General features: G+C 42.6%; 1 protein-coding gene and 1 long non-coding RNA gene across 13 annotated transcripts in view; one reads left to right on the top strand and one right to left on the bottom strand.

The window, feature by feature from the left end:
* Nucleotides 1–24103, bottom strand: part of PAMR1 (peptidase domain containing associated with muscle regeneration 1) — a 108855-nt gene that overhangs the window by 67486 nt on the left and 17266 nt on the right. Inside the window, exons 1-2 of one of the 12 annotated variants that reach the window (XM_065064865.1) lie at nt 11868–15916; nt 6380–6474 (exon numbers count right to left, since the gene is read on the bottom strand). The exons of 3 other annotated variants lie outside the window; for them this stretch is intronic. Coding sequence is in view for 6 of the 9 variants with exons in the window: in XM_005500236.3 (XP_005500293.1) it covers nt 11868–11940 (73 nt within the window). In the remaining 3 variants the exon portion in view is untranslated. Of the gene's footprint in view, nt 1–6379; nt 6475–11867; nt 22079–22106; nt 22535–24103 lie in introns of those variants that run through there. 8 more of the 12 variants (XM_021284557.2, XM_065064861.1, XM_005500236.3 and 5 more) reach the window with 8 other exon arrangements.
* Nucleotides 3116–8288, top strand: LOC135579601 (uncharacterized). Its single transcript, XR_010473043.1, has 2 exons — nt 3116–3795; nt 7320–8288. It is a non-coding gene; the product is annotated as an uncharacterized LOC135579601 (long non-coding RNA).

Genomic DNA, 24103 nt, shown 5'->3' with positions numbered 1-24103 from the left:
GGTGGATGAGGGAAAAGCTGTAGATGTGGTCTATCTGGACTTCAGCAAGGCCTTTGACACTGTCTCACATAATATACTCCTGCAAAAGCTGGTAGCCCATGGCTTGGACAAATGCCCTCTCTGCTGGGTTACGAACTGGCTGGAGGGCTGGGCCCAGAGAGTGCTGGTGAATGGGGCTGCATCCAGCTGGTGGCCAGTCACTAGTGGTGTCCCCAGGGGTCAGTGTTGGGTCCAGTCCTGTTTAACATCTTTATTGATGATTTAGATGAGGGGATTGAGACCATCATCAGCAAATTTGCTGATGACACCAAGTTGGGAGGGAGTGTCGACCTGCTGAAAGGCAGGAGGGCTCTGCAGAGGGATCTGGATAGACTGGAAAAATGGGCTGATTCCACTGGGATGAAGTTCAACAAGGCCAAAAGGCAAGTCCCGCACTTTGGCCACAACAACCCCCTGCAGCACTAAAGGCTGGGCACAGAGTGGCTGGAGAGCAGTCAGGCAGAAAGGGACCTGGGGGTACTAATTGACAGGAAGCTCAACATGAGCCAACAGTGTGCCCAGGTGGCCAAGAAGGCCAATGGTATCCTGTCCTGTATCTAAAATAGCGTGGTCAGCAGGACAAGAGAAGTGATCCTTCCCCTGTACTCTGCATTGGTGAGGCCACACCTGGAGTATTGTGTTCAGTTCTGGGCCCCTCAGTTCAGGAAAGATATTGAAGTGCTGGAGCAGGTCCAGAGAAGAGCAACAAGACTGGTGAAGGGACTCGAACACAAGACCTATGGGGAGAGGCTGAGGGAGCTGGGGTTGTTTAGTCTGGAGAAGAGGAGGCTTAGAGGTGACCTCATCACTCTCTATAACTACCTGAAGGGAAGTTATAGCCAGGTGGGGATTGGTCTCTTCTCCCAGGCAGTTAGCAACAGGACAGGGGGGCATGGGCTTAAACTCTGCCAGGGGAAATTTAGGCTGGATATTAGAAAGAAATTATTTACAGAGAGAGTGGTCAGGCATTGGAATGGCCTGCCCAGGGAGGTGGTGGACTCACCGTCCCTGGAGGTTTTTAAACATATCACTTAGTGCCATGATATAGTAAATGGACTGGAGTTGGACCAAGGGACTTGATGATCTCTGAGATCTTTTCCAACCTAGTAGATTCTGTGATTTTGTGAACATGTGGCCAAAATGTCAGCTCAGTTTGGGTGTCTAAAGAACACGTGGGAAGTTTTGCAGTGCCAGCCAGAGGAGGCAAACAGACCAGAGGGAAGGTATTTGTTCACTTCAGTCTTTTCTCTGCAAGGCCTTCCCACTTCTGTGGTGAGAAAAATAGTTTTAAAAAGCCACAGAGTATGATGTCACATGAGCAACTCTTCTTGAGATAGCAGGACTGATTTATGGCCTCATTATACAGTATAGATTATTTAAACTATAATAGTATGATTTGGTCATATTTCTGTTTGTGAATTTTCTACTCTTAAGACTAGATTGTCCACTAGAAAAGTCAAATTTTGAGTCTGGGTGTTAGCCGGTTTCACTCTATGTTTTCACTGAGAAGCACAAGATGTTACACTCCACTGCCAAAAGAAACAGGACTTTTCATTATTTTTGAAGATTCATTTTGTCTGGCTTTTCAAGTATGGTAATATTATTAATATATTTATGTTATTTAGCATAACCTTGTATGATTGTATTTAAGCTATGCTGGAAATACCCTTTTAGGAAATGATCTCAGACTGTGACTCCAGACTGCCACAAAAAGTGCAGATCCCATCTTTCTCCACCAGCATGACTGACACTCAGTTGTGGTTCCACTTAAATTTGAGAAGAAACTTCTTCTCAGTGAGGGTGACAGAACACTGGAACAGGCTGCCCAGGGGGGTTGTGGAGTCTCCTTCTCTGGAGACATTCAAAACCTGCCTGGACACATTCCTGTGTAACCTCATCTAGGTGTTCCTGCTCTGGTAGGGGGATTGTACCAGATGATCTTTTGAGGTCCCTTCCAGTCCCTAACATTCTGTGATTCTGTGATTCTGTGTGATACATCTTACCACACATGACTGAAAATAACTGTTTCTGTGGTGTATGGTTTTCAGGGGTTTTACTCCTTGTAGAAGGAGGACTCTCCAAAGTCTGAGTAGTAAATAACTACCCAACACTCAGGAGCTTTTGCAAAGTTTCCTTCAAATTTTCCTGTTTCTCAACTCAAGCTAGAAACCTAATTTCTCTTAAGATTGCTAGGCTTGTTAATAAAATGAGTTGTAGCTCTAAGTTGCTCATGAGAAATTGCTGTCTGTAAAATGATTGAAATGTTCATAGCTGAAGCTGCATGTCTCCATCCTTGCAGGCAATCAAAACCTGGCTCTTGCCAGGTTGCAGGCAACACAACATAGCTTCCAGGTTAGCACTTATCTGAAAGAAAGGCTGGAGCAAATGACCTCCAGAGGTCCCTTTCAACCTAAATTACTCTATGCTTCCATAAAATACTATGCATGTGTTTATATGTGTATAGAGTCTGTGTACATGTGCACATTTATTTTTATATGTAGAGTTGTGTACACAACAGGGTCAAAAAGCAGATACCGTACTTATTCTTGGTGAATCAAATGGGTGTATTTGTAGCCTAACTTGCGTTTAAGGTAAAATTTAGTGTTAAGAGGGGAGCAACAGATCTTGGCCTTAAAGAATTGTAAAAATAAGTTTACTGCCACCTGGAAATGCTGTTTGCTCACTTCTTGCCCTTGTCTCAACTAAGACAATGAAAATAGACTGTCTTTTGTTTTACTGACAATTTAATTCCTTTTCAGGTTTTCAGGTACTGCAGTTTGGGCAACATATGTAGCCTTGCTAAGGAAATTTATGGATTTGAGATTTTTTTGAAGCCATCATCTAGAGTTTTCTTCACAGAAATAACGAAATGTATTATTCTGAACTTTTGTAGAAGCTATTATTTAAATAAATTTGTGTGAAGACTTTATGCACCTCCTTAATAACAGCAGGATCCCTTTTGTTTTGCCTAAGTATCTCTAGGCTACTAAAAAAAAAGGCAAAGGAAACTTTTCCGTCAGAAATTTAAGAGGGAGATGCACAGAGTCACTAGCATGTGTAATGAATGTTTGTTTGTGTTGCTGAGCTCAGCCTGGACTCCAGGGAGGAAGAGGCATAACCCTCCTCCCCCAATGTGTGTTTGGGGAATGGCAACAACTGACAGCTCCCCACACCCATGCTTGGCCATTATTAGCCAAAAACAGAAAAGAATGAGGCAGAGAAGAGCAGGAGGAGATTTATTGAATGAGTAAAATACTGGAAGACAGGCCTTGGCCAGCTGTGGTAGAGATAATTGTGGCATACTCTGTGGTCCTGACTTTTATAATCTTTCAAAGCAGGCAGTCTGACTTGCAGGCAGTGGCTGTGTCTCCCAGCACCAAACACAGTCCAGAAAGTGGTGTGACCTCATTTGGGGAGAAGCAGGAAGAAGCTTCTTGACAACCCAGGCAAAATATTTAACTGAAAGGAACAAACAAGTCTCTGGACAGGCAAATAAACAGTGGATTATTTTATGGGGTTTTAATGATGGAAGAAAAGCCCATTAAATCCAGATATAAACAGCACACATGGAAGCAGTTCCAGACCATAGAAACCAAGCAAGAAATGGCTGCATTGGAAGGCACCTGAACCTCTGGGGAAGACACAGGGGGGAAGACACAGGATGGAAGACCTGCTTGGCTTGGGATCCTGACAGAGCACAATGCAACATTTCACCTGATGCTTTTAATCCAGCCTGAGGGACAAGTGAGATAGGAGGTGAGCACTGAGGCATAAGCAGGGTGGCTTGTAATTCTCATGCATTTCCATGTTTGGATGGCAAAACTTCATTCTTTTCACTGACATCCGCACCTAGCAAGACCCCCTTGTCCCTATGGTATATTTCAGATCCTGAAGGCTGTTCATTAATGAATTTTGTGGGATGGTAGTAGGAGAGGATATTGCCAGTCAATGTCCTCCCTGTTAGCAGCATCACTCTGAGGGCTGAGTTACAGCAGTGGCAATTCATCACAGTGACCCTACCACCTCCCCTGCTCCCCAGTGCTGAGCCAGGGCTTTGGAGGAGCCAAGTCCTCGCTAACAGGTGGGCCTCAAGCTTCCTCTGTGAAAACTTGCATGTGGGTGTTGAGCCGCAGCAAGGAGCAGATGCAGCAGGACCATGGGGAGGGGTGGGCTGGCTAATCCTGCTCTGGTCAGCTGAGCCAGCACTGGGAGCTGAGCTGCTGAAGAATGTATGGAGAGCATCTACAGAGGAACTGGCACTGAATGAAATGCACAGCCAATTTTCTGAGTAATTTAATGCTTACTGACTTTCCCTGTAAGTAACAGGACCTCAGTTTCTACACAGATCCTCAAGACTGCAAAACTTTCAGCCTTTGCTCTTGGTTTTGACTCAGCTCAGTGACTTCCTTTTTAAGTCATGCTTGCCTGCCTGTTGAACCCACAGAAGCCAGTAAAGGGAAGGAGTGGAAGTAGGTTACTCCTGGTGCTGCAATAGCCTGAAGGGTAAATAGTTTTAATCTGATGGACTATCAAGCTTCCACTGTTTGGTTCAATACAAGGTCTGCTGGAAATGATAGTGATGGATCTTGTGGGATATACAATGAGTCCAATCCAATCTCTCATTCAAGGGAAAAGGAGAGACCTGTCAGGGATGGAAAATAGTCTGATCATTAAAGAAAGCTATGCCTCATAGCTCAAGGACAAAGGAAGAACTGCCAAAATCCAAGCTCAATTTGACCTTGCAAGGGATATGAAAATAATAGCAAAAGGTTCTTCAGTCATATAAAGAAAAAAGAAGATCTGAGTACTAAGGGCCAGTACTTTTCAATGTCTTCATAAATTGCTTAGACTCAGGACTTGAGGGATTGCTTAGTAAGTTTGCTGATGGCACAAAACTGGGGGGGAGCTGTCAACCCTCTTGAGGGCAGAGTGGCCCTGCAGGAGTTTTGGTCAAATTGGAGAACTGGGCAATCACCAACCACATAAAGTTCAACAAGTGCAAGTGCCAGATTTTGCACCTGGGACATGGCAACCCTGGCTGTATATACAGACTGGGGGATGAGATGCTGGAAAACAGCTCTGTGGAGAATGATCTGGGGGTTCTGGTCAACAGCAAGTTGAACATGAGCCAACAGTGTGCCCTGGCAGCCAAGAGGGCTAACTGTGTCCTGGGGTGCATCAAGCACAGCGTTGCCAGCTGGGTGAGGGAGGTGATTGTCCTGTTCTACTCTGCACTGGTGTGGCCTCACCTGAAGCACGGTATGCAGTTCTGGGCGCCACAGGATAAAAAAGATATCGAGCTACTGGAGAGTGTCCAGAAGAGGGCTACAAAGTTGGTGAAAGGTTTGCAGGGGAGGCCCTATGAGGAGAGACTAAAGTCACTTGGTTCATTCAGCCTGGAAAAGAGGAGACCTTCATCGTGGTCTAACAGCTTCCTCACAAGGGGAGGGAAAAGGGTAGACGCTGAACTCTCCTCTTTAGTGACCAATGACAGAACACGAGGGAATGGCAGGAAGATGTGCCGGGGAGGTTTAGGCTAGACATTAGGAAAAGTTTCTTCACCCAGAGGGTGGTAGAGCACTGGGACAGGGTCCCCAGGGAGGTAGTCACAGCCCCAAGACTGGCAGCATTCAAGAAGAGACTGGACAACACCCTCAGACATATGGTGCGAACTATGGAGTTGTCATATGCAGAGACAGAAGTTGGACTTGATGATTCTTGTAGGTCCCTTCCAACTTGGGACGTTCTATGAGCTGAAGGTAGGATGCTTGTTCCTATTGGAAACTTCCCTTTTCCTTTGTTCTTACATTTCAACAGCCCTTGTTCCCTGGTGGTAAGCTCTAAAGTGCAAAATAGAGCTACAGTCCACACCTCCTGAGTCGAAAACTCTGCTTCTTTCACCATTTTCTTGTACCATACTTTTATATTCCCTCTTTTCCCTTCAGGGACAGGCCAGTTGGGCCACAGGCCAAGAGAGCTGCATTCAAGTGTTCATGCCTCTACCACATTTCAGATCAAGTTCCAGTTTAAACCTCATTCTCCTCTGCATACACCTTCCTCTTGCCCTCTAAACATTACACAGATTCCTTTTACTATATCTTTTTGTCATACTTGGATTTAAATTACAGGCAATCTATGCCACAAGTCAGGGTGTTTTTAGCATCTAAAGCAACCTGAAGAAGTCTGCCCTAAACCTGCCCCTACTTCAATTTAATCTCTGTAATAATGAGTTGGCATTTGTGTTATTGTCAGCACTGTGGCCTTGTGTCTTCATCCGAGAAGGGCTGTGACAGGATAGAATAGCCAGGGTAAGACTAAAAGTGAGAGGTTGCCACATTACCTTTCAGGCCTTGAGTTCTTTCTGGGGTAGAGGAGCTTATTCTGGCTTGAAAAATTATACTAGTGTGATCAGGAAGAGATTTTGTTTCTTCTGTGCTGCAATACAAGGAACGGGAATGGTAATGAATATACTGACCTTAGAAGAAACAGATAGGTGCACTCTATTTATAAATGGCTCCATGACTGGTGTCACCACCACAATTGTGGCTTTTTTGATAATGAGGTGGCCTACATGGCACCAGGTTTGTTTTCACATAGGGACAAGAGGATCTTTGCACACAAGCTAGCAGGGCTCATTGACAGGCCTTTAAACTAGATACGATGGGCGAGAGGGATGTAAATGGGCTCACCTGTGACATGCTGCGGGATGAGACAACAAGGGGCAAGGTTAGGAAGGCTTTAAAATGATGAGGTTGGGGGTGGAGTCCAAAGTGGTGATGCTCACACAATCATGTCCAACTAGGGAATATGCCAGACCAACCAGAGCAGCTACAAATATTTATTATCTGCCTCCCAAGATGACAACCAGAAGGCGAACCAGCTCAAGGGTGCACATGGCTGCAGTGGATCTTTCTGCACCACTTGGGGGAAACCCGCATGCTTGAGTACTTCCCTGGAGTGTCTATACACCAATGTGCATAGCATGGGGAATAAACAGGAAGAATTAGAGATCTGTGTGCATTCACAGGGCCATGATCTCATTGCTATTACAGAGACATGGTGGGACAGTTCACATGCCTGGAATGTTGTCATGGAAGGCCATGTACTTTTTAGGAAAGACAGGCCAGCAAAGCAAGGTGGACGAGTTGCACTTTATGTGAGAGAGCAACTCGAGTGTCTTGAACTCTGCCTGGGGGATATGACAAATAAGTTGAGTCCTTATGGGTAAAAATTAATGGACAAGCTAATATGGGGGACACTGTTGTGGGTGTTTACTACAGGCCACCTGATCAGGAAGAGGAAGTTGATGAGGCTTTCTACAAACAGCTGGAAGTAGCCTCATGATCACATGCCCTGGTTATCATGGGAGACTTCCATCACCTTGACATCTACTGGGTAGGCAACACAGCTAAGCATGCACAGTCTAGGAGTCTCCTACAAACTATTGATGACAACTTTTTGACAACTTGTGGAGAATCCAATGAGGAGAGGCATGCTGCTGGACCTTGTCCTAACAAACCAAGAAGAACTGGTGGGAGATGTCACGGTTGGGGGCAGCCTCAGCTGCAGCGACCATGAGATGGTGGAGTTCAGGATCCTGCATGGAGGAAGCAGGACAATAAGTAGAACTAAAACCATGGACTTCAGGATGGCAAACTTTGGCCTCTTCAAGGTCCTGCTTGGAAGAATCCCATGGGATAGGGCTCTAGAAGGTAGGCAGGTCCAAGAGAACTGACTAATTGTCCTGGTTTTGCTAAAAACAAGTTTCTCTTTTAGTGAATTTGCCTGTCAGCTAAAGCCTTCATATTAACTGCATTTTCCTGGAGCACCAGACACATGTTTTGGTAAACCTAGCAATGGAATGCAAACTTATTGATAAGCACAGATGGACATCTCGCGAGAGGGGCGATGAGAAACAAGAGACCAAGAAACTGACCAACTGTGTATAACATCCCATTCACGTGAATGCTTCATATAAAGTGGGAGATCACGAGGATCTCGTCCCTTTTTTTTCCCTTTTGCCCTTTTCCCTGCTGCTTATGGCCGACATTAGAAGAGGACCTTGCTAGTCGTCCCTGCGAACTGAGGCCTAGTGAGAGACTGAATCCAGCTGCGATTGGCTGCAGAGTCTAATCCAGGACTTTGGTTGCCGGCTCTGCAGTTGCTGAGACTTTCAAGATTGGTTTTGTATATTTTGTATTATTTTCTCTATTCTTATTAGTAGCATTAGTAAAACATCTTTAATTCTTTCCAACTCTCTTCACTCTGTCCTTCTTTTCCTCCCAATCGCCTCTCCTTAGTGGAAAAGGGGGAAGAGGGAGGGGGAAGTGGTGGGGGGGGAAGAGGGGGTTAACAATACATCTGCCAGGGTTTTATTGTCACTCTGCAATCTTAACCCTTGACACTAATACTCAAACATCACTTCCTCCCAGACAAATTAGTTTAAAATGTAACACTGAATATATCAGACTACTGAACCATAATCTTAAACATGAATCATTCAATACTTCCACTGAAACAGTAAATGGTAAATTCTTCAGGGAAGAGATTATCTCGTAGTTCACTGTTTATAAAACTCTCAACACATGGAACTTCTGATGACTGGCACTCCAATTTAAACAATAACAATCTGCTTTAAAATGAGGAAGATGTCAACAACTAACGGATCCCTATGAGGAAGAAATCAAGAAAAGGGAGTAATAGGCCAGCATGGATGAGTAAGGAGCTCCAGTCAAAACTCAGGTGGAAGAAGGATGTTTATGTAATGTGGAAAAAGGGACAGACCACTTGGGAGGAATATAAGGAGACTATTAGAGTATGCAGGGATGCGGTGAGGAAGGCCAAGCTGCGCTTGGGAATAAATCTAGCCAGAGATGTCAAGGACAACAAGAAGGGCTTCTTCAAGTACAGCAGCAGCAAAAGGAAGTTTAGGGAGAATGTAGGTCCGCTGCTGAATGAGGAGGGTACCCTAGTGACAGATCGCACAAAGAAGGTAGAGTTACCGAATGCCTTCTTCGCTTCTGTCTTTACTACTAAAGCCAGCTCTCAGGAATCCCAGACCTTAGAGAGAGAAAAGAAAGTATGGCAAAAGTAAGACCTTCCCTTGGTTGAGCAGGATCAGGTTACAGATCGTTTACACAAACTAGAGAAGCAGCTGCAGTATTGAAATTCATGACCACCTAACATGCGAATGTGCTTGTGTTATAAACATGGAGGAGTAGTGCTGGACCTGTCTCAGGTGCTTGCTTGCTGTAATGGTGTGAGACCCAGAACATGTTGGGAGTTTATTTGTAGTTAATTTTGTCCACACAGAAAACATCAAAACCCCAAGCTTCCTTCTCAAATTTTACTCCTTACAGCTCTCCACAGTGTGTAGTCAAGTCCTAACCAAGAACTGTAGATGCCCTAAGGCTGCCTGCCCTCTGTTACTGCTGATAGCTTGTCTCCCTGCCCTATGGTCTCCTTCCATTATTGCCTCTGCACCATATCCTTGATCCCACAGGAAGGAGAGGGGTATCCATGTCCCCAGGGGAGCTCATGCTTCCAGCAGCACCCACACAGTCCTATGGTGGGGAGGGCCCCCTCTGGGCCAATGGAGAGCCAAATCCTGGGCACCAGCAGCCTTGTAGGGACTCCTGGGAGTCCCTTGAGGTGGTGTCAGGGTCAAGAGTGAGTAACGCCAGCTTTTCTCCAAAATAAAGAGCAAGTCTTTTTCCCTTTGTCCATGCTAGGAACCTAAACATGTGAACTGAACTAACCAATTTGGTAAGATTGAATATATCTGGATGTGTCTGAGTGCATCTGGCCTCCACTTCACTAGACAGAGGCTGGATGGGGAGGGGAAGAGAGGTTGGGAAGGGTTTAGACAGGCAGAAACACACACACATATACATTTTTAAGGAAATATGAGTCACTTGCACTTCAAGTTTATTCCAAAAATCAGTTCCCAGACCTCCCTGACTCATGCCCCCAACTCTTGAGGCAGGCCCTGTGCAACTGGGTGTGATAAATATGGATAAAAATTGGATACATCTGTGGGGAGGAGGCAAAATGATATTTTCCAACCTGCTAAGGCCACTGCACTTTTGCATTCCTCCTCTGTCTCTGGGTGTCCTTCCCACTGCTGCCAGAGTGGAGCACGTGGCCCTCTCCTCATGCTGCCAGCTGTGTGTTGGGCAAGTGACTGTGCCAGCTGCTCCACCAGCAGCAGGGCAGGGGAGGCAAGGAGAGGAAAAAGAGGAAATGAGGGGGACAGCTTTCCTCCATGTGTCCCCCAGGCCCTTCCTGCACTGTTCCTGGCATGTGAGAAGCTGGTGTCAGAGGGAACCAGCATCCTCCTTCCCAGTCTTGCAGCCCCACAGCACTTGTGTCCCATTGCCTGCTGTTGTCCTTCCTCCTGCCTCCCCTTATCACTGCTGCTGAGGGGTCCCCCAGCAGCCCAGTCCCCCTGCCTCCCAAGCAGTCCACTCTACAGATTGGCTTCTCACAATGAGAGACATGCTGTTCCTGCAGCAGGAGTGGTTTGTTGCCCGCCTAGCTGCTTGACAGCTGCAGCCCATGCCTAGGGCTGCTCTGCCACCAGCAGGGCTATTTCTGTGACACCTCAGCACATGCCACAGAGCCACGTTGCCTGGCCAGTATGCAAGTGACAGGCCACCATGAGGACAATTAGGTGCATGTGGGATGGCAGTGTGGAGCAGCTCTTTGTGCTCATGCCCCAGTGGGAAACTTTGGCAAGAGGCCAGTTTCTCAGAATGGCTGCAAGTGCTGGTGGCCAGCCTGGGAGCCAGACACTCCTGGTAACCACATGTCACCTACACCCTGGGCCCCAAGGGGCCCGCAGAGAAGGGCACTGCAGGGACAGACCCTTTGCCGTGGCCCCTGGGAAGCAAGCTCTGAAGCACCATCTTTGACACCAATTATTTGTAGCCGTCAAAATCGGAGTGCCTATGTACCTGACATCTCCTCCAGTAAGAGGCACTTACCTCACCAGGAGTGCTGCAATCTGTGGTGGCTTGAAGGGTGGGTGGTTTGAGGGCACCTCACCTCCCAGTTCTTAGGGCTGCAACTCCTGAGAAAGCAGCCTGTGATGCTGACAGCTAGCTGCTGCAAGCAGCTCTGGTTACCTCCAGGTGTTAACAGCCCACATTCATGGCCCTTACAACAGCCAATTTACTCAACAGTAAATGCTTTTTCAAAAGCATTTTACACTTTATCAAAAAGAAACAATACATGCTGCTTCAGCAGAAACTGGAACGAAGCTTGAGTATAAAAAAAATCATTCTGTTTAACGAGGCTTTACTTTTGAAAGAATAACATTGACAGAAGTGAAGCCCAGATCGGAAACAATGTGTGGCTTTTGTTTTCTTTTTTCGTTCACTTTTTTCCTCCCTTGCCTCCATTCTTGTTGTTGGGGCTGGAGAGGAAAATCTCTGTCTTGCCAAACTAAACAAATTACACTTTCCAATTCAGAATTAAATACCTTTTAAAATCACCATTTCCTTAGCACTGAGCATTGAGAAAATAAAGCAGTAGTAAGCAAAGTGATTGCATACCCTTTTATTGATGGTCACCGGCAAACAAATCCAGCCTGTTGTTTCTCTTTAAGGGTATTACGTTTGCCTGGAAATCATCCCTGGGCAAACCTCCCCCGCCCCACACTCCATGCCAGCAAGAAAAAAAAATAAAGCAGAGCTTCTTCTTTCTATTATTACCATCCCTGCAGATCTCTCTACTTCCCATGACAGCGCATGAGATCAAACCCCTCTGACCACACTGAAGGAAAGGGACTCATTTGGCTGTGCTGGGAACACACACACTCACGGTACCTCTTGGCAAGCAGGAGATGAGCAGGAGCTGGAGGAGAGCGAGTCCTACATGGGTCCAGGGGGCTCGATCCATACTGCCCAGACCAGCGCAGCAGTGTGACTGCTCAGGAAGAGTAAGCAGACAAACAGCTTTTACTGGGACCTCACCAGCTTCAGGCTGCAAGGGATCTCAGATTTCAGACCTCAGCTCAATCCCATCCTCACCAGAGTGGAACTACCTTCAAGAGATTTCTCAGGCATCCAGAAGAACGACGTCACCCCAAACCTCTCCAACTGCTGCCTTAACCCTTTCTGGACTCTGGCAGCTGATCCCTTTTATGGTGGTTTCATTGGTTCAGTGCTCAGCTCTGAGATACTGATTTTCATCTCAGAAAGAAAGATATTGTGAAGGGGAAAGAAACAGAAATATGAATATGTGTTTATATGAGTCATCCCAGTTGCTGTGGGTGAGCTGAAGTTGCAAACATCTCCAGAAGGAGGCACATCATACATGCTCTCTTTGGGCTTGCATCCCGAGGTACTGCCCCTAACCACGGTGGGGCTAGGGATGGGGTAGGTGCAGAGAGGGATTCCTGGCCCACACTGCTGAAAGGGCAGCTTGGCCAAGTGACATGTTCCACTTTACAACGTGCTTAAAATAGCCACGCATTTTTTATTGTGGGGCAGATGAATGAATGAGGCTCACTAAAAGTTCACTCCACAGGGGATGAAAACCACAAACACAAAAGAAATCACTTAGCAGACACACATAAGCTAGTCAAAAACTTTTTATGAAGTCAATTTCTGCCAGGAAATGCAATTTTGGCAAAACTGAAATGTTTTGTCAGAACATGTTGATATTGAGGAAATGTTCAATTCAAACAAAGGAGATAATTTAATTTGGATTTTATCTTTTATCTTTTTTTTTATTATTATTATTTTCTATCAGCACATACTACTGATTTTACCTCGTCTTCAGCCTATATTTCATAGCAGCATACTTTATTTTTTCTAACAATTTTCTTGCACAATACTATCCAAAGGAAATATTTCCCAGTTCTAAATCAGATATTCTCAAGTTGTCTCTGAGTAATGGTAATGATGCCACCAGGAAATATAATTGCCACCAGGAAATATAATTGCATTACTCTACAGTGCTTAACTTAGCTTGGCACCTTGCAAAATCAGTTTAGTTGGTGGATCCACTGCCTCCTTATAGAGCAGCCAAAGAAGTGAATTCAGCCATGATCCCACAGATTTGCACATGTCCTGTTTACAAGAGTTGTCTGGTGGGATGTAGCTTTAGCTCCAGGAATGACTCCGGGCAACTTACACAGTGCTTCTGTATGCACTTCTTGCATTCCTTTTAAGAGGCAGGGACCAAACCAGGCAGATCACACCAGCCAAATATTTCAGGCTGTATGTAATCCTCCATGAAAAAAAAGCAAAAAGCTCTTAACCATGTGTGTGTGTTGCTGAGGAATCTCACTATAGCATTTGGCTGCAAAGTTTGTATCTGCTCTATTGCTAAGCATACTGAAGTACAGGTTTGAAAATTACATTCCACTGAAACTGAATTGTAAAACAAAGTGCTGCAAAAATTGATAGAGTCATAAGATTCTGATAGTTATTTTAAAATACCCTGTAATCAATTTCAACTTAGAGTAAAACAAGTCCTTTGATAATTAATAATTGACAATTGAGTGAATAATTAATGTGTAATTAATTCCACTGACTTGTATTTTTAATAATCTGCCATCAAACCTGAGACATGAAAACACTGTGTGGTCCATTCTACAAGAACAGAAAGACCACCGTTTTGTGGTGCAGAAAAAACTGAGATGCAGGGAGATGAGATGAGATGAGATGAGATGAGATGAGATGAGATGAGATGAGATGAGATGAGATGAGGTTCATATTGTGAAGAAGTGGCAGGTCAAGAAGGGTCAGTAACTTCACTCTCAGTATTGGAAGCTCTGGACTGTTCTGCTCAATGAAGAGTAATTAGGGATGAATGTATAGTTCTGAATAAAATCAATTTGGATTTGAAACAAAATCGCTGTCTCGACTTTTGAAATTTTAGTGAACTTTTAATGTCACCCCATTTTCACAGGCTACTGAAATATCCTGTCTCTGTTACTGGAACATTACCAGAAAACTTTCTTCTTTTGTGACTTCTGTTCAGATTATTCCATCCCAAATGGCCCTGATGATTTTCCAAAGCTCCAGAGGTTCTGCTGGAAGGAAATCTGTGATTTTCAACATTATTCATTTATGCCACTACAGATTGGTAGCCTTTGCAGGACATCCTTCTTACAAGAACATATGGAACTAATTTCTCTCTCTTCTCACATGCAAGATTCTCACTGAAACTGATGGAGTCTTCTGCCAAAAAAAGAGTTTAAACCATCTGACCTCAAACGTGCTTCCAGCAGGGTTGGTGGAGTTATGTCTTGACCTTTAGTGACTATTCAATAATACCATTCCACTCAAGCAAAATCTAATTAAACCATTTGAAAGACATTGTAAAAGAAGATGGACCCATTGAGAGGCTGGAAAGGGCTTGCATCTCGGAGGGAAAATAAAATTCAAATGAAACTCAGACCTAGAGCTTTAAAAGTAGCAGCAAGAGCAGTCAATGAAAGATTAGCACCAATGCACAAAGCATTATTGTCAAGTAAGGGGTCCTTTTAGAAGAGAGATAACAAACTGTTTGCCTTTAGAATACAGCTTTTAAAAGAAATCTCAGTCCTTACTGTAACATCTGAGGAACATTTTTAAAGTTTCTAGGAGTATTAAGAGTATACTTTGCCCTTTGGGCTTCAAGTTATGCCAAATGTGTGCAGTGTAATATCCAGCATTTATGAACCTCTGTAGAACTGTGGCAGCCTACCTACATAGGTGTCACGGTTTAACTCGAGCTAGCAATCACAACAATGTTAGCTGCTCGCTCACTAATCCTCACTCCCCCGAATAGTGGAGAGAATCAAAAGGGAAGGGAGAAACTTGTGGATTGAGATAAACACAGTCTAATAAATTACCAAAATAACACTAAAATACCACTACTGCTAATATATTTTAAATGGAAAATAAAATGTAAAATAAAAGATACTCAATGCAATTCCTCATTAACTCTGTCCACACTGAGCAGCCAGTCTCAGGAAGAGAACACCCTGTCCCTGAACAGCTGATCCCAGAGAGATGCAAACTGGCAGAATGGCAACAGGCTGAACTAAAGGAACTCCTGAACAAAACTCAGTCAAAATGGAGCAGAACCAGAACTGGTCTCCATCTCTGCAGCTAGAAAATCTGACTCCTTAAATATGAAGCATGACGCTAATGGCATGGAATATTTTTATTAATCAGTCTAGTTGTCAGTCAAGGTTTGCCCCATCTCTTCCCCCTTCTCAGCTGCCTCTTGCATGCAGGCAGAGAGCTCAGAAAGGCCTTGGCTCCCAGACAACAACTAAGATAATAGTAAGCTCTTACATTGTCTTTGTTCCAACTCAAAAACACTGGAAAGTTACTTGAAGAGAAACATTATTCTGTCCTGGGTTGTTATCTTTTTGTTCTCAAACTAAATCCAAACAATGACCATGCTAGCTATGAAAAAGAATAGTTTCTAACTGCATGAAGAAAATTAACTCACTTTCAGTCAAATCAGCACAACAGGCACCTACAGGCCAGGGCATATTGTACACCTTTTCCTGGCCTGAGCTCCACCAACTATTCCCATCTCTGTGTGGGATGTTAATCCTCAGTGACTGAGACAGTCCAGAAAGCTAAATGGGTGAGAATAAGAGAAGCCAAAAGAGGTAGTGCCAGCACACATTGGGGTCCCTGACCTATGTGACTTGTAATGACAATGGTAATGCTTGTATTTGTTAAAAAGATTTTGTCAGGAAAATCAAGGAAGTTTTAAATTATTCCAGATACATTTCTGGGCAGATGACTAGCAAAATATGGCCAGAAAAATATGGCTGATTAATTGCACCTAACAAGCAATATACCTTTTTTTTCAGCTGTTAATTCATGTCTTAATCTGTCATGATGGGTTTTTTCAGTGAGTCTTCTGTGTTTCACTTTTTATGCAGTCTGTGATGATCTTCACTGTAGCAATGCATAAGAAAAGATACCGGTGGAAGATTTGGTTTGAAATTAAAACTAGCCAGTAGTCAAGCCTACTTAACAATCAGTCAGACACTGATATTACAGTCTAAGTGGGTAACAAAAAAGGGCTGCAATTACGTATTTCCTTACGTGGACATGAATAACCCGTAGATTAAGTCATTCTTGTGATATACATTTTTGCTTCATAGATTAATAAATAAGGCTTTCTAGGTTAATGAATGAAACTTTTAGTCTGTATAGCACATTCAAACTGATCACCAAAACAACAGAAACACAGAAAACAAGCAACTGTTTTGATTTTATTGAAGTTGGGCTTATGTTTTATGGTCTTCGGTACACGTGAGTCAGCATGGAAGCCAAGAAGAGAATATGGTTTGGAGATACCTAACCATGCTCCACCTAGAAGGCCAGATCAGCATAGCAGCGTGAAGTCCAGCCAGATTAATGGGTGCATGAAATAAGGGTCAGAAAAATGTAGGTTGGAAGTAATTTGTGGAAGGTCAGCTTTTCAAAGGTGCTGAATGTCTGATTTTCCAAACTGGAAATGTAAAAGTGTAGCATTTCTGGAAATATGATTCACATGAGCTGTAACTGCGTTGCAGTTAGATGTAAGATGGAGTGATGTAGATTTGAGCAGTACTGTCTAACAAATTAAGAGCTTAGTTTGAAGTGCAGGTTTTTTGTGATCTCCTTTTCTCCTTTCATTGATCCCCATAAAAACTGAAATTAACGCTCACTTTCTCTGTCCCTGTAGGTCAGATTTGCCAAAATGTCCTTATGAATATTCTGTGAGAAAGTCTAATTAGGAAAAACTGTGAAGTTCTAATTACAAGGAGTAATTAAATCATTCATCTTTTATACAGTTGTCTTACATGTCATACAAATAAATAATCAGGACATGTACAATAACATGCTGTCGTGATTGGGATGGACAAATGACATAGACGAAGCTCTTCTTATGTACAAACAGCAGTCTCCACTTATTGCCACAAACACCTTTTTATATAGTCTTTACCAGCTCTTGTGTCTTTTTGTCACTGGTTACAGGCTGCAATAGTAACATATCATTGGCTAATTTTGCTATTGTGAATGTTACTCTTTAACTCCCTTCTTTCTCACGGGTACACCTTAATATCTTCGGATACTCCTCTACTCCCATCCTTCTAATGGGTAGACCTTAATATCTTCAAGGCTAATCTTTGTTCCCATACCCTCCGTCAGGGAATCCACAGACCCACCGCAGTCCCCTACAACATGCCATGTATCTTCCTGATGCATCTTTTGGGATTTCTGCCATCCGTGATTTATTATAACACCCTCTTATGCTAATCAGTTTTTCTGTCCTTCTCCCTTAATTGACTTGACTGACCTTGACAAAGAGGGGGAGACCTGAATAAGATGGTAAAGACAATAAAAATAGAATTATTCAGAAAGAGAGAGCAAGATTGCTCAAACTAATAGATGAAGTGGCTGAGATCTTTCAGAGCAGTAGTCCGTTCTGAGAACAACTGAACAAGGTCACCATGACATTGATGTACCCATCAAACTCTAAGGACAATATGCAGTCATGTCTTCAATTTTATTTAAAAAAAAAAAAAAAAAGTCATCAGCATCTTCAACTAGTGCAAAACCAGATGCTGAAAAGCAAGTTGCTGTAAAGTAGCATCTTGTGCACATCTTCTGTCCCTATCAGACACTAATGTGAGAGTTGACAGTTCTGATGATCCTATGATGATCCTATTTCTACATATTTATTCTCCATGTCATCCTTGTCATCTTCAAACTCTGGCATGCCAGGCTACTATTGATGTTCCGCTTAAAAACTTGGAAAAAAAAATTCCTAATAATTTTCTTTTACTATTTTTTAGGCAGTGATATTGGGATATGAATCAGAAAGATCATATGTTGTAACATACTGTCCCTCAGTATTTAATGAGCAGGCCCATAAGGATCCTGATGATTACCTGATATGAATTTGTCTGAAATTGAAAGTCACGTTTATGCTATGTTGAAACAGAAACTCTGGAGTGTTTATGAGCCTGATTTGTTTCATTTCCTGCATCTCTTGACTTACCTCTTGGCTGGCCTGGGCATACATGATCCTACAGATGATGGAAATGCTGCTCCAGTTGTACCTCAGGCCATGCCTGCAAGCTCACCCTGAGGCAAAGAGGCAATTCATCTCCTGGGGCAGTCATGGGACCATCATTTGCAGGTAATATAGGCATAGTTCACATGAGTGCACCACTTCAAATAACTTTATCATCTAGATTCATGTGACTAGGGGCAAAATTGTAAATTAAATATAATTTATCTTCCTGTATTATATGTGCTTATGAACAAGGATTTTCCCAAACACTATCAAAAACAAACATTAAAAAGAAATTTCCTGTGCGGACTGTTTATGTCATAACTATCCAAAGTTGGCTTTTCTATGTCTTCAGAAGAAGCCACTGTTAAAGTCAGGAGCACAACTGAGTATGTCCAGCTATTTGATCTCTGAGGGGAATTATTTTCTTGTTGATGTCCTCAGATGTATTTCCCAAAAGTTTTGGCCTGTTAAAATTCATAAACTATGCATCTTTCCTGAGGAACCTTGTAAGCATTGACTTTTAGAAAATTAGTTTGTAACAGCAGTATCTCAAGGCCAAAGTCAATACTAGCACCTTGAAATATTTAATTAGTTTTACATGCAGTTTTTATCTCTCTGCTCTAAACATTAAACTGTCACGCACATCATTACGAGTAAGAGATCTTGGGCAGAAGCCTACAATACCAACTCAATGACCCACTTAATGGGATTGTGTATGGTGAAATATCACAATGCATAACTAAGGTAGAGAACAATCACATTCCTTTTCATAATATATGCCATTTCTGCTCTTTCAATGGGAGTCAATCAGAGAAAATTGGTTCCCCTGCCAATCTTCTATTACTGATCTAAGATGTAATTTAACTGACATGTTTCAGTCCTGGTCTCTAGCATTTTACACTCTTTGATAGGTCTTCCATTTTAGACATGAGGATAACATGCAGCTCACCAAATGTTAGATGATTGTATATAGATATCTGAGTTAGTGCTTTGGGTGTTCTTCATTATAATTGGAGACAACTAGAAAATTCTGGTATGTGATTTATTAGCACTATTTTAAAAATCAGCATCAGGATGAGTCTTCTGTTCTTCTCTGTGCACTAGAAAGGGATTTTATAAGACTACCTTTGATGTAAACAGTGACATTTAAGATGTCTGATATTAGATAAAGTAAGCCCAAACCCAATCTGGGGAATTTATGTGAGGACTGCATACTATATGAATAAGTAAAATGAAATATTGACTTAGTCTGCAAACCTGTATTTCATAGGACAGATCACACTGGTTTGGGCTGCAAAATATTGTCTGCTTCTGTGGAGTACAGATGCCAGAAGGGTGACATCTAAGTGTCACATGAGGCTCTAACCTTCATTGCCTGCCCTTCTCTGCGATTTTAGCAACACCAGTTGAGCTGCTTTAGTGCTTTAAATGTTTTATGATTTTCTCAACCAGAAGTCACATCATGAATGAATAAGTGAGAACAGTAAGATGCGAATGACAGAGATCTGCACATTCCTGTCTAGCTGGGGTGTATTTAGTGTTATATTATCCACTTCCTCCATGTGATCCACAACAGTGGAACCACTGCTTTATTTTACAGCCTTTCCCTTTGAAGTGTGACAAATCAACTGCAAAAAGAGGAGGAAAAGATAAAATAGGATGCCTTGATAAATAGTACTCCAAATAAGCTGATGAGACTTTTTTTTCCTCTGTACATAGGCACAGAGTAAACAGCTTAATCACTTTAAGACTCTTTTATAAGGCAACAGTGCTCAGTATGATTAACAGGAGATGAAATTTGGCAGGTGATACATTCATAATATGATATAATCATGTTTAGTATTGTGGGGAGGGAAACAAATAAATTGGCTGAGAGAGAACTGCTTGAAAATTGGCAACCTTGCAAATACTGTGACTTCCCTATGGAAATCTCATCAGAATGTTAAGCCAGCAGCTTTTCTGAATCTGTCCAGAATTTCTTCCTTTCAAAATATTTGTGCCTGAGTGACAATGGATGATTTCTATTACTGAATGGCTCTTGCAGTGCCCTTTGGGACTGACCTGAAGTATCCCCTGCCTTTTCATTATTCCACTACAAACTGCTCTCTCAAAAGCCTCACTCCTTCCTTTTCAGGCCTAGCATTCATAGGTTTGTTGGAATATTGTTACATAAACCCAGTCGGGCCAGATAAGATTGAGTATCCTCTTTGAATAGTGTTCTGCCTCCAAAAATGACCAAGATAGTATATTTCAACAGATATAGATAGTAAACTCATTGGGATAACCTGTTCCAGCTCATGGTTCATGCAAACACTTAAACCATACCTCTCTAAAATTTTCTTGATTCAGCAGGTTACTATTTTTTGTTAAGACAATACTCATGGCTTTTTAAATTGCTACCAAGAGACCAGTATATTTTTTTTTTCTATCCCTCTCCTTTTCCTCTCCATCCTCTAATCCCACAACATCCATTTGAAATGCAGTGATTGGGATGAGCTGAGTATCCCATAGGGGGCATCTCACGGATAAGATCAAAGCACTGCATCATCCTCTTGATCATGGTCTTCTTTGTCCATACTTTAAGGTTTGCTGGGATGCAGCTGCCACTACAGCCACTATGTCTTTGGCCTGCCCAGAGCAGGACCCAGCCCACTTGCCTGAGCTGATGATAACTAACCCATCATTGAGAAGTGCAGGAGTAACTTACTCTTCTGATGCTGGTATTGAACTCTGCTTGTTGTTTTATCTGCTTCCCTAGATCCTTGCTTAGACTACACTTGGATCCTCTGCAAGCACCTCATAGACATTCCTTGATCTGCACTGAGCAGCTTAACCTTATGGTATCTGCGACAGTTGCTAGGTCTCAGCTTACTCATCTTTAGTACATGTATTTAACTATGTATGACTTCACATCCATGTTAGAAACCTCACTACACCTACATTGCCAAGTATGAGAAAAAAAAATAGTTCCTACTCTTTCTTCCTGTCTCCCAGACAGTTTTGACTCATATACTTTGTTTCTCAGTCATGGTAGTTTAAATTTATTTCTGTCCTTCTATAAGATATCTCAGAAGGGCCTATAGGGAAGTCTAACTGAGCTATGGCAACTATCTACCCTCTACTTGCTGCTTTATTCTCACATAAATTCACTAGCTTTCTGTCTTGCATTGCCCATTGCTATTCCAAGTGCAGAGCTCCTCGCAGTACCAGCACAGATGCCACTGCATCTGCTGCAGCCTCAGATGGTTCCTGCTGAACTTCTGTCTTCACCTGTGCAATTGCCTATTATTTACAATGTGGACGTCACTGTCACGTATACATGCAGCCCTATTGGTATGAGTGATTGATGTGAGCATTGCCTACTTTCACCACAGGAATAATGATTTTTTATATTGCTTCATGCACTTTTTTCCCATATGTTCAAATATGCAGGCATTAGGTCTCATTAGAACATCATTATGAGGTGTCTCAATTTTGCACCAAAAAATTGCTTACATTAGAAATGAGAAATAATAGCACTGCTATCACTAAAGAATTCATCATTCTGTAAAGCTTTGGCAACATGACAAAGGACAAATGTTTAGGAAAAGATAATATTTTCCTGGTGTTAGTAAAATGTTCAACAGAATAAATATGAACTCCCTTGAGATGACAGGCAATGAACATCTAATTTCAGCTTCCACAGAAATGCATAATTGTTTCTTTTACTCTTTGTAGTTCTCCAGAATAGGGGATGTATTTATGGAAGATCAATCTCTAGATAGCAGGTTTCCCAAGAAAGACATTTACCTTTTCTGTACTCTTTTTTGACTTTTCACTAAGACTTATGTGTTCTGTATATGAATTTCCAGACAGTTATTTGATCTGGGGTGCAGCCTTGAGTGCATACTATAGGAGAGATTCTTTTAGCACTGCAAATTGCCTTTGCTTTATTCATCTTACCTGTTGTGCAAAATAACTTTTAATTTATGAAACAAAGAACTAAATAGGTGCTGGGCCAGTGTGACAGCAAACTCCATAGCACATTCTGTGATTACCTTTACTCGAGGCAGAAACCCTGGTTTGGAGCAGGTGCTGCAGTCCCAAGCATGAACCCTGGTTTCCAGAACTGCTCTGTCATGGAAAGTGGGCCTGTAGGTCTCAACAAGTGCCTGCCAGACAGGGAAGGTGTCAGTCATTAAACTTTACTGATAGCCTGCCTAAGGGAAACACTTTGAGAGGATGGGATGGCTACAGGTGTTCATTAGCTTTCTGCAAAAGAGGAAGGGGAAGTGGGAAGTGGAAAGTGGAAACTGGAAGATGCCTAACATAAAATCAAAAGACCAAGTGTTGGTGATGCACTGTATACCAACTGAGGAATTCACAAAGGACAGGAGATCTTAGCAGGTGAGATGATCAAAGAAGTGTTTTCACAGCAGAAGGTCTTCTCCTTATGTGTGGAAGTAGGCAGTCAAAGCAAGCTGTTCTGTAGCAAAGGAAAAAAGAGAGAAGAACATGACCGAAGAACAAAGTAATTTTCATTTGTTGTTCAAGTCAAATGCCTGTCAGAGAAAACTAAGATACAGGCATTTTTCACTATTTGTCCACTACTTTTAAGTACTTTTGCTTTTATTTAAGTACATCATTGTATTCTGCAAGATTTTACATCCAGAGTGTTTACTTTCCCTGCTATGGGAGTTACAATATTATCCCTGTTTGGGATAATATTGTAACTTCCCTCCAGGAAGAGATGCTCCTGTTCTTGTACCCCACAGGATGGCAGCAGTAAAGATACTACAGTGACACTTCCATAATGGCACTTTGGGCACAGTGGCAGCCTGCTGAAGAGGATAACCCAGCACCTATACAGACAGTGCCCTTGGACAACTGGGAAGAGAGGGCACCTTATGGGGAGGCCCAGTCGTGACCTGGTGGAACTACACCAGAAACGGGCGACCTCATCCTATGGTGGAGCATAAACAATCAAAACCACTCTGAAATGGATGCTTATCTTCATAAGAATAATGTTTACAATTGAATGAGTCCTTACATGCTTTCTTGAGTGGGGATGGACTTAAACACATTGCCAGCCATAGTTGTTGGCACTATCTTGGGGGGAATAACTGTCATTTCATGAACATAATCTGGTTTAAATTGACAAATGTGAAGCTTACAAAGTTTTCAGATGTCTCCAGAAGTGTAATTACCTGGCCTAAGGGATTAGCTGCTGTTTTTTAATTATCATTTGCTTTTTCTGTCCTAACTCAGCCTCTTTAAACATATTATTGTCTAATAGAGGGAAAAGACATGAGAAAAATCACATGGCTAATAATATGGCACAGTTCACAGGAGAAGGAAAATTATTGATTAGGCCAAGCGATATAGCTGGAAAAAACAGACAAGTTTTCAACAACACAGCATAAGTTAGCCCAGAAGCTTGTCATTTTTTCCCAGACATATCATTTGGTATAACAAGAGCTGTTTCCTCTCTCCGTGAACTGACTTGTATGGATCCTCTTGAAGCACAGCATGGAGACACACAGCTGGGTTCCTTTCCACTTGATGACTCTGCAGGCGGAAACTTCTGCCTTAACTGCAGCTCTTTTCTGACATTTCCTGAGCTATAAGAAGCAGCAGAAAGGTGAAATGGCGAAAGGAAGTGCTAGATAAGTCTGTACTCTTCTTGTTCCTTTTTGAGACAGATTAAAAAAGGCCTGATAAATCAGGACTTCTTCTCCCTCTCAGAAAGGCTCCATTCTCATTTTTAATCTTTGAAGCATCAGAAGGGTCAAGGCTCATCTTCACTGCTGCTTCTTGTGAAACTGCATGGATATCTGTGATATTTGCTGTATAGAGCAGACTAAGCTGCTCTATAAGCAGCTCTATAAGCTCTTCTTTAGAAAACTTTATGTCTATAGGGGCGTTACATTAAACATGTACTAACAAAACCCAGCATCTTAAACAACCTAGATAAAAATTACTTATTCTCTCAGCTATTTGTGCTACACCTTTATCATAGACATCATAAGCCTATTAGTTCTCAAGCTGTCCAGAG

Source organism: Columba livia, chromosome 5 (genome assembly GCF_036013475.1).
Source record: "Columba livia isolate bColLiv1 breed racing homer chromosome 5, bColLiv1.pat.W.v2, whole genome shotgun sequence".
NCBI classification, from domain to species: domain Eukaryota; kingdom Metazoa; phylum Chordata; class Aves; order Columbiformes; family Columbidae; genus Columba; species Columba livia.
The sequence above is the reverse complement of the archived record's forward strand: the minus strand, read 5'-3'. Positions and strand labels throughout refer to the sequence as shown.